The 12810-nt window shown below is 40.5% G+C and overlaps 1 protein-coding gene across 1 annotated transcript; it reads right to left on the bottom strand.

Moving 5' to 3' along the window:
* Positions 1-223: 223 nt before the first annotated feature.
* LOC118094748 (vomeronasal type-2 receptor 26-like) lies at positions 224-12626 on the bottom strand. Its single transcript, XM_035135370.1, has 6 exons — positions 12484-12626; positions 9415-9706; positions 7069-7935; positions 5416-5643; positions 2841-2967; positions 224-1125 (listed from the first exon to the last, which is right to left on the bottom strand). Exons 1-6 carry the CDS (start codon positions 12624-12626, stop codon positions 224-226), a joined length of 2559 nt encoding a protein of 852 aa, XP_034991261.1.
* Positions 12627-12810: the final 184 nt, after the last annotated feature.

Raw genomic sequence — 12810 nt, 5'->3', positions numbered from 1 at the left:
TTCACAAAACATCCGGCGATGTACAGATCTGAACAGAACATTGACCATTTTAAGAGATACAAAGTGTAATTATATATGTGTAATACATGTGTAATATATATTGGGTGTTCAAAATAAACTACAATGAAAGTGCAGAACTGTGTGAAAATAAAAGGAGACTTGAAAATGCAAGAGCCAGGAAATATGAGCCAGTGCAAGAATAACTATCCTAACACTTCAGTTCCTATATATTCCTCTTTATTAGCTGTTCTCTGCTGTTCAAGGAAGGCCTCAGGATAATTATGTAGCATTTGGGAGCAAAGATACAACCAAGTAATCCGGCACTAGAGGCCAGGATGGAGAAGATCTCCACAGCCACTGTGTATTTCCCCTTAGTGCTCAGGTATGCTGGAACAAAGGACAACCAAACGCTGCAAAACACCAACATGCTGAAAGTGATGAACTTAGCTTCATTGAAACTGTCTGGCAACTTCCTGGCCAGGAAAGCCACAGTGAAGCTGATACTGGCAAGAAATCCCAAGTATCCCAGAACACAATAAAACATTGTGATGGATCCCTCATTGCATTCCACTATAATTTCTTCAGCTATAGTGTCCATGTCAAAATCTGGAAATGGAGGAGTGGTACTGAGCCATATAGCACAAATAATGGCTTGGATAAGGGAGCAGCTGAGAAGAACAGTATTGGCTAAACCTTTCCCCACCCATTTCCTCATTTTAGATCCTGGTTTGGTGGCCATGAAAGCCACAACCACAGTTATTGTTTTTGCCAATATGGTAGAAACAGCCACTGAGAAAATGATGGCAAAAGAAATTTGTCTTAAGTAGCACGTTACTGCATTGGGCCGACCAATGAACAGCAAGGCACAAAGGAAGCAGAGCAATAGGGAGACTAGCTGACAATATGTAAGTTCCCGATTGTTGGCTTTGACGATGGGAGTATTCTTGTGCTTGATGAAAATTCCTAGCACCAAAGCTGTGGTGAAAGATGAAGACAAACTGAAAAAAACTGAACAGATTCCCAAAGCTTCTGTGAAAGAGAGGAAGTTTGGTCGCTTAGGGAGGCATTGATCTCTATTTCTGTTTGGAAATTGATCTTCTGGGCACTGGAAACAGTTATCTGTGTCTGAAAAACAGGGAAAAAAATCCTTCAATAGTTAGTAATTCCCATCCCAAAAGTTATTTTTTTTAAAAAAAAAAATATTCCTGAATCCATGACACCTGTTTCATCTCAGAAATACCATAGCAAACTCTAATGCAAAAATGTCAACTGAGAGTGACTCTGTAGATGGCAAACCTATGGCAAGGTCAGGCAGGATGTATCCAGTTTAGGATACAGTGGCTCTCTGGCTGTTTCCCTTTATTGCTCCCTTTATTTAGCATCCCTTTGGGGGGCAGAACCTGAGCCTTATGGTGAAGGGAGTTGTACAGCCCCTAAGCATATGCAGGTAAAGATAATTCACATCTTACACTTTGTATACTAATGTAATTGCAGCTTTGGATGGGGAATGGATGAATAAATAAATAAATAAATAAAGGGAAAGCGGAGACAAGTCACTCTCCCTTTATTTATTTTCCCCACCCCACCCACCCACAGCTGCAACCATAGGCTTACCTAACTTTGAGAAGGCAATGTGGGGGCTTTGGCAACATACCAGAGCCCTTGCGCTGTGTCCCCAAAACTGGGTAAGTGAGGCACTGGACTTTGAGAAGGAGGCATGAAGGCTCTAGAAGTGTGATAGATTCCTTGTGTCTCCTCTTCAAAACATGGTACCTCACTTACCAATCTAGGGGAAGGCAGGGGTGAGGTCTCTAAGACGCTGCCGCGCCTTCCCATAGACGGGTAAGCAGCACTCCACCTTGCAGGACATTCTTGGCTTTATTTATTTTTGTGTTTATGTGTGGACCACCACAACCAAACCCTCATATAAGAGGCAATATATATGTATAACAAAAACTCTACATCTTTTTCTCAAAGACAAGCAGACAACATGATCCACTAGTTGTCTGCTTAGTCTATTCTTAAGACCACTTCAACTTATAAATAAAAAAAGATTATTATTTTTTTTAAAGACCCTCCTAAGCTTCATGATGTTCACTGCTAATGTTGTAAATACCATTGTTCTTGAGCTGTAGATGATACATCAGAAATGCATGTGCCAAAAAGCTTGTTTGGGATATTTATTATCATTCCTCAGACTTATAAAATAATATTTATAAACTTGATTGAATGAAAAAGAAGCAAAATCAATCAATCACCACTACGATGGTTCTAATATTAATCAAATTCAAATCCTTTATTGCTTAGCTGGTGGAGGCATAATCAAATTGTACAACAGTACAGTGGTACCTCGGGTTAAGAACTTAATTCGTTCCAGAGGTCTGTTTTTAACCTGAAACGGTTCTGAACCTGAGGCGTGTTTTGCTAATGGGGCCTCCCGCTGCCACTGTGCTGCTGGCGCACAATTTCTGTTCTTATCCTGGGGCAGAGTTCTTAACCTGGAGCAAGCACTTCCTGGTTAGCGGAGTCTGTAACCCGAAGCATCTGTAACCTGAAACGTCTGTAACCCAAGGTACCACTGTACAGTAAAAAATGGAAATAAATCACTATATATTTGATGTATGAGGCTTATTTTGAAATACAGGGTTTTTGTTTTTGTTTGGATAACATACAGGGTTAAGAAGTTTGGTTGTTTATTCAATACATTTTTACTGTGTATAACAAATTAGCAATTTGTGTTCTCACTGGATCATCACCATTCTTTTGGGAGAGCCGAACCGGAGACAGAAGAAAAATGAAGAAAAAATTATGCTCACGAAACTGAACATATTGTTTCCTACCCTTTTGGTTTGAAATCTTCCCATCTGGACATGGTACACAATCATAGCAACAGAATGGCTTCCCCTCTTTCTCTTTTCTGCTGTATCCAGGAAGGCAATTTTCATTACACTTGGCAGTTGGCAGGATCTATCCACAAAAAGAGGAAAATAATTGTTCTTGTTTCTAATCAATAAATTAATACTATGGTGTTTTAAATTAATACTATGGTGTTGCTTATCATGGGCCATGAGGTTTCTAAGGCTCCAGTTCTATTTACAAATTCCTGAGACACCTTGAACTGAATGGGACATATATCTGAGTAGACATAGCTAAGTTTGCTTTGCAAAAAACCAGCTACTTTAAAGGAGCTGGTTTAAAGGAATGCTTCTGTACGGAACATAACGGCTTTGAAAAGAGTTACGATCTTATTATTGTTGTTAGTGCTCTTGACTGAGTTGCTCAGAAGCTGGGTGATTCTGAGCCTATATTAACTAAGCAAACCACACTTGACTGTCACATTTGGAGTAGATGCCATAGTCATGAATCTCAGTAGGTAAATTCCAAGAGGTTTTAACCAGAGATGTTATCCTACAGTGAAGGAACGTGAACCTAGTTCACTGAATTGTAAGCACTACTTTTGGCAAAACATTTTGAGACCTTTAAAATAAATTCCCTATGAGGAGGTTATTGACTTCATACTCAGTAACAATGGGACTCACATTTTGAAGAAACTTATCACATGCTGCATCACTATTAATAATCATCAGCATCCAAACAGTCCAATGAAAATACTCCACTGGTACAATTCTAAGGATCATTGAGTAGTGGCTCCTTTTGGAGCAAGTTATCCAAGAAATGACAGTAGATATTCCTCTCATTCAGTTATTCCTTAATGAAACACTATTATTTGAAAAATACTGGAAATGATACTACTTGTATCAATATAATTGCCTCCTGTTTTTGTAATTGGCCCAAATCTTTTCCCACTGAAACTGCTGCTAAAACAGAGAGGAAAAGCCCTGTGTTAGCAAGTAGTTTCAGTGCAAACAGCGTTGTGCACTTGACCAAGGCATGATCCCACTGCCCATCAGCCAACAGACAGTGTGGCTTGCTCAAGAAAAGGAACAACTGGTAGCTGACTTTACAATCTTAACTGTTCCTTTGTAGCCACATCAGTACCTGCCCCTGACCTGACATCACATCTGACATCAGGTGTAGAACAGGTGTGGCATCATTAGTGAGGAACGGCTTCATGGGTAAAATTAGGCCTGCAAGCTAGAGGTTTTCTGATCCTATAAATAGTGATAAAATAACAACAATAATATTAATTTCAATTAACAACAACAACAACAACAACAAAACTTTTTTATTTATACCCCGCCCTTCCTGATTTGAAAACCGGGCTCAGGGCGGCTAACAGCAAATATGAAACATTAATTAAAAGCGACTTTAAAAACAGCTTAAAAACAGCATAAAATACAACATACATATAGCATCCATGTCAATAAAATTCAAAAAATTCAGGGTCATTTTATGGGGGGAAACCCAGTTTGGTAAAGGTCAAGTAATCACCAGGGTTAACTGGCCAAGTTTGGTTCTGCTAGGGCAAGGAAGGAGACCAGGGAAGAGTTTAAATGTGGGGTCCCAAAAGGGTTTCTTCATAGGAAAAGGAAAGGGAGTAGAGGATCAGGCTAATTCAAACTGAAGACCAGGTGGAATAGCTCTGTCTTACAGGCCCTGCAGAAGGGGATCAAGTCCTGCAGGGCCCTAGTCTCATGGGACAGAGCATTCCACCAGGTCAGAGGCATCACTGAAAAAGCCCTGGCCCTGGTGGAGGATAATCTGGCTTCTTTAGGGCCCGGGACCTTTAGCTATTATTATTCATGGACCTTAGGGTCCTCTGCGGGACATACCAGGAGAGGTGGTCCCATAAGTATGTGGGTCCTAGGGCTTTAAAAGTCAGAACCAGCACCTTAAACCTGACCCGATACTCCACCGGGAGCCAGTACAGCTGCTAGAGCACTGGGTGAATATGCTCCCATGGCAAGGACCCCGTGAGGAGCCTCGCTGCAACATTCTGCACCCGCTGGAGTTTCTGGGACAGTTTCAAGGGCAGCCCCGCGTAGAGTGAGTTACAGTAGTCAAGCCTGGAGGTGACCGTCACATGGATCACTGTGGCTAGCTTGGGGAAAGGTAAGGGACCAACTGCTTGATATGGCAAAGATGGAAAAATGTCACCTTGACTGTTGCTGCAACCTGCACCTCCATAGAAAGGGAGGGGTCAAGGATCACACCCAAACTCTTAACCGAAGGCACTGGCACTAATTGAGCCCCTGCAAGAGAAGGGAGTTGGTCCCCCAACCCTATACCACCCCAACCCAGCCAGAGGACCTCTGTCTTCAAAGGATTTAATTTCAGTTGGCTCCCATGAAGCCATCCAGCCACAATCTCCAAGCATTAATAACATTTCCTTTATAAATCATTCTTCAGGTTCTCTCTCTCACAGTCATAACCAAGTATCTTTTTGCAAGAGAATGGGATACCAAAGACTATGCCCAACTAATATTTTTTCCTGTACCTGTATTTTTATCCTACCTGATTAAATGTGTTGTGCCATATGACAGCCCCTTCATTAATGGTGAATGTTTGACCGTGTGTTGTGTATGGATCCATCTCTCCCACTTTCACTCGTAAAAAAGATTGGTTTGGGAAGGTAACCCAATTTATAATATCAAATCCAGCTGCCAATTCACCATTCTCATTTAAAGAAACTGTGTCTCCAGCACCATTGTTGAATGAGGTACTCCTTAGGAGAGAATGAAGCTAGAATGAAAAGTGGCAAAGGCAAAAACAAAACATCAAATTTGCAGATGACACCAAAGTGGGAGGGGCAGCTAATGCTGCAGAAGGCAGAATCAGGTTTCAAAATGACCTTAACGGATTGGAGAACTGGACCCAAACTAACATAATGAATTTCTCCAAAAGGGGATGCTCTGCCTACCATACCCACCTCTCAGGGGGCAGAAACACAATCCACATCACCTAGAACCAAAGGAGGTGTGAACAGATGGAGAAGATCCTGTCTTCGCTGCAAAGTGATAGATTGCTTAATAAGAAACCAAAAAATCCTACTTTGCCCTAAAGTGACCACCCTAGCCACACTACAGGGAAGGTCAGTGAGTGCCTAAATGCACTCAGTTGCCCCCCCCCCATGTTGTCATGCAATTTGTTCTTAAGGCAGATGGTTGTTGGGGCTTCAACCACAGGCTGCAAAGCATGCTGCGCAATGCAAGGTCAGAAGTGGAGTGGGAACTGGCTTAATAAAAGACCACCACTTTATTAAGTGGTTTTAAAAATTAGAGTTTTGCTCTGGGAACAGCTCTAAGGGTGCATTGTGGGAGCCAAACTATGTCAACCACAATGAAATGCAAGAAGGAAAGGGAAAGTTGCCATAATGTGTTCCTTTTTAAAAACCTGTTACAAAACAAGTATTTTTGTATTAAGAAAATGGAAAGGCCACTGATACCCAAAATTCTTAGGAATGTTCAGTGCCCAACCCAATGGGCCCACTGATTTAAGCTCTTCTTTTCTCACTCCCGCCTCCTCCAATGTCCATGAAAAAGTTATTAAACATTATTATACCACTTCATTTCAGAAATATTGTGAGAATAGCTCATTCACTTACAAAATCCATCCCATCCAGCATATCCCAAACATTATCCTCCACATTCATACACTTAAAATGTAACTTTACAGTGATGTGTCCCTAGACCAGGCATCCCTAAACTGCGGCCCTCCAGATGTTTTGGTCTGCAACTCCCATGATCCCTAGCTAACAGGACCAGTGGTTGGGGAAGATGGGAATTGTAGTCCAAAACATCTGGAGGGCTGAAGTTTGGGGATGCCTGCCCTAGACGATGCTTTCAGTGTCAACATGGCAATCTGATACGAGCTCTTTTTCTTATTCTCTCTTAACACATCTTTCTTCATTCATCAACCTATAGTAACATCCAGTTCCTGAATCTTCATTGATTAGCATCAATAACTTTGAGAGGGGAAATGAATTGATCTTCAACAGAATGATGACTTCTGCCGTGCTTTCAGGTGGCGAGTAAGGAAAGATTTCTGAGAACAGGATTGACCATTGTATTTAAGGAATAAGGAACATGGATCTGGATTTCCTGAATTGTGTGCCATCACACAACAAACTACATATTACAGGAGAGCTAGTTTTGATATGAAAATTACCTGCCAAGGTTGCACTTCTGGAAGATCCAATCTACTTCTGTCCAACATTGCTCTGTGTTTTTGCCTGGATGAGTACATTTTCTGTAAGCTATGTGCTATGGCATGAACTGCATTGTAGATGCTATAGCTTTGGCCAGTCATCCTTATTTCAAAGAGAGTCCCTGGGAGACTGTTCAGCTTCTCTTCACCAGTGCAAGTAACTGATCTCATCTCTTCCTCCTTAGAATCAGGAAATGAGCAGTTGAATGCTTGCTGCCAGAAGATCCTCAAAAAATCATTGTCTTCGGATGTCTTAGCATGCAAGACCTGAAGGAATTTTCTGAAACCCAAGTCTTCATTTGAGTGTATTGCAAGAGATAATGAACCATGAAACACCTGTATGTCAAAAGCCCTGTGCACCACGTCAGCTGAGAAATCCCACTGGGCTGTCGTTATCCACACTTTACCAATGGATGTCACTTTTATATCTTTCAGCATTGCATATATAAGCATTGTCCATGTCAAATATGTCATGACACCAGTATCTGCATTTACTACCAATACATTGACTTCAGAATTGGATAGATAACTGGCCTTCTCCAGCATAGAGTCAAGTGAACTCAACGTCTCTACAGCATGAGTTGTGGCTGGTATTTTTTCATTGAGGGCTGTGCAGATTCCATGCTTCAAAAGCATTGGCATTAAAGTCTGCAGGAATTTCTCTCCATTATTGTTCTCCATTGTGAGGATCCCAACCCATGTCCATTGGAAATGAAGCAGCAGCTTGACAATCCCTGCATACTGATACTCTTCATTGGGCACCATCCGGTAGAATGGAGGGAGCTGGCTTTTATCATCCATCTCTGGAGCATTCACACAGTAGGCAATCTAAGCCAAATAAAAATTGTACATTAATCAAATAATAATAATCATACAATGGCATTATGCAATTAGATTAATAATGTAACAACACCACATTTCTTTTCCTTCCTTGTTGCCAGACCTGCTCTCATTTTTGTATACACATTTTTAAATTCTTGAATTCATTCTGTAGTTTAATTGTACAGTACTAGATTATTTCAGTTCATTTTATGCTAAATGTCATACTTTCAGAAATTCATACTCTATCTTTTTGTTTGTGGCATGCATGTGAAATGTTGATTAGTTTGTTGCTGCCAGCAACTCCCACAGCTGGTTGCCAGCAATGTACAAAGACAAGGAAATGTTTCTTACCATCCACTTTTGATTCAGTATTTACAGAGAGAGGCTATAGAACCCAGCTAATAATAATAATAATAATAATAATAATAATAATAATAATAATAATAATAATAATAATAATTTATTTATACCTCACCCACCTGGCTGAGTTTCCCCAGCCACTCTGGGCGGCTTCCAATAAAAGGTTAAAAATACATTAAAACATGGATAATGGCATTGTCCCGAGTGAATCTCCACTCCCCCATCTCTTCCACATCCTCATTCGTCAATCACATCATATCTTCTACGGGTGCTGATAAGTGCCCTCTGCGTTTGAGCTCTTTGCTCTCCTACTTTCAAGGATCACTGGGTTCTGAGAGTGGGGGCTTCTGGAATGCTTTCTAAAGACACTGTCTGTCAGCTGTCACCCCTCTGGTGCTCCTCTTCCTCCTCCTCCTCTCCCATTATTTCCCAACTTTCCCCCTCGTCTGTCTCTGAGCTGTGACCTCCCTCAAACCCCTGTTGTAATTCTCAACTGTCTTTCTCCTCCCTGGAAGGTTCAAGCTGCCATGTCCCTGACAGTTTGCAGGTTTTCTATGTATCAAAAATTGTGACTCTCTACAATAAGAAGTAAGCACTTCATACACCTTCCCACATTGCCTTAGTTCCTAACACTACTTAGCAGTGAAAGCAGCAGTTATGCCACTAAGCTTGGCAAAACATTGAATATATGGACACATATGCTGCATATATGAAATTACATGGTAATAAATTGTCCCAAGGACAGTTTAAAGTGCTGGTGCTTACCATTACAGCCCTACATAGTTTAGATTAAGGATACCTGAGGGAGCATCTTCTAGCCCAGAGATAGGGAGTTTATGATCCTCCAGAATTGTTGCAATATAACTGCCATATCCCTATCTATTGACAAAGCTCAGTGGAGCTGATGGGAATTGGAGACCATCAACAATGGGGGGGGGCACAGCTTGCCAATCAACCACTCAATGCAATAAGATCTTCCTCAGTGACCCTGCAACAGGTCCAAGAACCATCTGAAATGAAGCTATTTGTGAAGGATAAATGGTTCACTATCATATTTTATTTAGTGGATAAATATATGGTAATACAATCTATGGAAAGCTTATATGGTCAGGTGATTCTTTGTACCTGTGGAATCTTGTAGATGCCTAAAAGAGTAGTCATGTAAAAGGAAATTTCAAAGCTAAGTCCTCCGATGACAGCTATCATATTCTTTTGCTTAAAACATTTGAAGTTGGGAACAATTGTTTTCTGGCTGGAAAGAAGTTTCAAAGTATTCTGGTGGATCATTCTTGCATTTAGATAACTGTCATAAATGTGAAAGCCAAGGCTGACATTTAGTATGGTCTTCAGGTTTTTATTTATCTCATTCACTGCAAAAACCAGAGACAGGATATGCTGGTAGTTCTTAGACTTTGTCCTAAAGAAAAGAATTGTTTCATGTGTATTATTCTTGATAATAAAGGATCAACCATCTTTTTCAGAATAGGGATGGGTCATTTATTTATTCAGTGTGCCCATTGTGTTTTGGGCAAAAATGCATTTGACAAGACTTTATCCAAAAGGAAGAAGAAAAAGCAATAAATAACATTCTTTAAACAATGATATATATATATATATATATATATATATATATATATATATATATATATAATGGAAATCCATATATATATGGAAATCTAAAAGCCGAACATTTAAAAGCTGTGGAACTCCCTCCCCACAGAAGTGTGTCTGGCACCTTCATTATACAGATTCTGGTGGATGCCAAAGTGCACCTCTTTACCCAATACTTTGGCTCCAATACTTTTGCCACCTCATGAGAAGAGACGACTCTCTGGAAAAGACCCTGATGCTGGGAAAGATTGAGGGCACAAGGAGAAGGGGACAACAGAGGAAAAGATGCTTGGACAGTGTTCTCGAAACTACGAACATGAGTTTGACCAAACTGTGGGAGGCAGTGGAAGACAGGAGTGCCTGGTGTGCTCTGGTCCATGGGGTCATGAAAAGTCGGACATGACTAAATGACTAAACAACAACAACACTTTGGCTTTTGATACCCGAGGTGTATATTTTTAGGACCCAACTTATTTTTGTTGCTGAAGATTGTTTTAAACTCTTTTAAATGTTGTGTTTTGCTATTATAACTCGCCCTGGGAGCTTTGGGTGAAGGGTGGGTAAATGATGATGATGTTAGCTGGTGTAAGTAAGTTAAGCAATGTTACACCAGTTTCAAACCCTGTGTAGCAGTGAGGCTGCTCCTGCTCTGCCTGGTAAAAGGAAAACAAGCTTTTAAAATATTGTTTCAGGCTGGTTACATAACTTAGCTGAAAGGGTTTAGAATCCAGGCTAAGTCCCTGGTCTTGCCATGGTAAAGCCCCAGGATGCCCCTTTTCTAGGACTTACACTGCCAGCTGTACCTGTGTTTAATGCCACGTAAAATCAGAAATCTCTCATTTTTATGATTTTGGGCTCATGAGCTGATCCTACCATTAGCTCACTAATATTAAGTCCTGAACAACCCCAGCTCAGCCAAAGATACAATGTCAGTGTAACTGGCTTATTCCATGTCAGGCAGGGCTTAGCTGATTGAACCAAGGCCATTGCAAGTATCCAAAAGAAGTGTTTTGGGAATATGGAGGAGGTAGGATTCCGGGGAGTGAAGAGGCTGGATCTTAGGTCCTTTCTGATTGGTCATATAACCTGGAAACCCAGCATAGAACCCTCTTTTAAAGGCTTGTTTTTGCACCACCAATTTTTAGCACAGCAGCAGCAACACCCCTGTTTGAATATTGTGGAACTTTATTCTGGCTTAATTAACATTGGTGTGCTTTGTGCCAGCTTTTTGTGCAAAGGGTTGGGTCCATTGTGGAACAACTGCAGATAAAGCATGGAATGCTATTGTGTGGTCAGGGTGGTCCTTCCCCTTACCTGGCCAGTCCCCTGGCAACGCCTCCCCAGGCAGGATAGGGCTTTTGACTGAGGTAGGCGGAGACCCCAGGTATCCTGCCTGGGGAGGGTGAAGCCAGTTCCTGAACTACCAGGAGCCGCACTGGGATCCAGGGGGCTATGCGTGACCACGCAAAAGTCGCCCCCCCCATTTGATGTGGGGAGCGGTCACTCCCTAAATCCCATTTGAGAATCTTTTGTCACATATTGATCACATATTGATAGAAAGAATATGCTTATCTCCCCGATAAATAGGGCACAAACACAACCATCAAATAAGAAGAAATAGGAATGGTGTGTAATGAAATTCAGTTTAACAATGTCACATGCAGAATGATACTTGGTATTTAAAAATATTCCAGCTATGCTAGAGTGCATTAATTTGAAAGGGAAAAAAACAAGGAAATATTTCAATGGTACCTTACTCAACATAAACCGAACAAAAGATGCAGTCAAAATATGTACTGTTGGAGATGTAAAAGAACTACTACAGATTTTATACATATTTTGGAACTGTGTTAAAACAATACATTTGGAGGCTACAATTCTGCATGATTATGTATTACCATCACCCCCCCCCCAAAAAAAGTCCTCCTTTGCATGCGTTCTGAAGTTATAAATCCTGATCTACAACTAGCAATAAACATTTTGACAATGGTATAACTATGTATAGCCCAGCAACGGAGAAACAAAGATCCCCCCCATAACTGTAGAATGGCTGAGGAAAACCTGGGATAATGTTATGGTGATAAAGCTGACATACAATAGAAATACTATAAAATATAATCTTCACAACAAGTTTTGTGGCTTGCCCATTCAATTTTGGAATAAAAATGTCAGATGACATAACCCCTTATTACTAATTTAAATTAATCCATCTATATGTAATGATACCTTCCTTTCTTTCGTCTCACCCTTCTAAAAACTTCTTCTATTATACCCTGCTTTTTAATTTCATATCAATGTATTATAATACTTAGAAGAAATAGGAAGGGATTGTGAAGGCCATTAAATAATATGATGTGAATGATGAAAATGTGGAATGTAGAATGATCATGAAGAATAAGAAAGCATTGTAAGCAAAAAAAATATCACAGAAATGTCAAGCACATTGTGTAAAGGAAAAACCATATGCAATTTAAATAAATCTGCTATTAAACCTAAAGACAAAAAAACCCCAACCCTGCTCTCTGATCATGTTGCTGCTTGTATAACATATGTGATTCTATTCAGCCTTACATAATTCCTTACATAAGTTCATCTGTCATCTTTGTTGATGGCTGGTTGTTGAATGGTATTTCATCAATGATGAAGGTGTTCAGTGTGGCAATCATGTCAATGTTTATATCCCCTTTCTTATAATACTGGTGTGGGATCAGGAATGGATCTATCATGGTGCACATAGGAGCTGGCGCCTTGCAGTCAATTTGAGGGAGACCCAAAATGAGAAGCAGAAAAGCAAATACCCCTATCATCTTGGGTGGATTCATCAAGCAGAATAACCGGAAATAATCTATTATCTGCTACCAGACTGGATACATCACTGAAGATCAGATGGGCAGCTGTAGCTCTGCCCAT

Source organism: Zootoca vivipara, chromosome 13, assembly GCF_963506605.1.
Source record: "Zootoca vivipara chromosome 13, rZooViv1.1, whole genome shotgun sequence".
NCBI classification, from domain to species: Eukaryota; Metazoa; Chordata; class Lepidosauria; order Squamata; family Lacertidae; genus Zootoca; species Zootoca vivipara.
The sequence above is the reverse complement of the archived record's forward strand: the minus strand, read 5'-3'. Positions and strand labels throughout refer to the sequence as shown.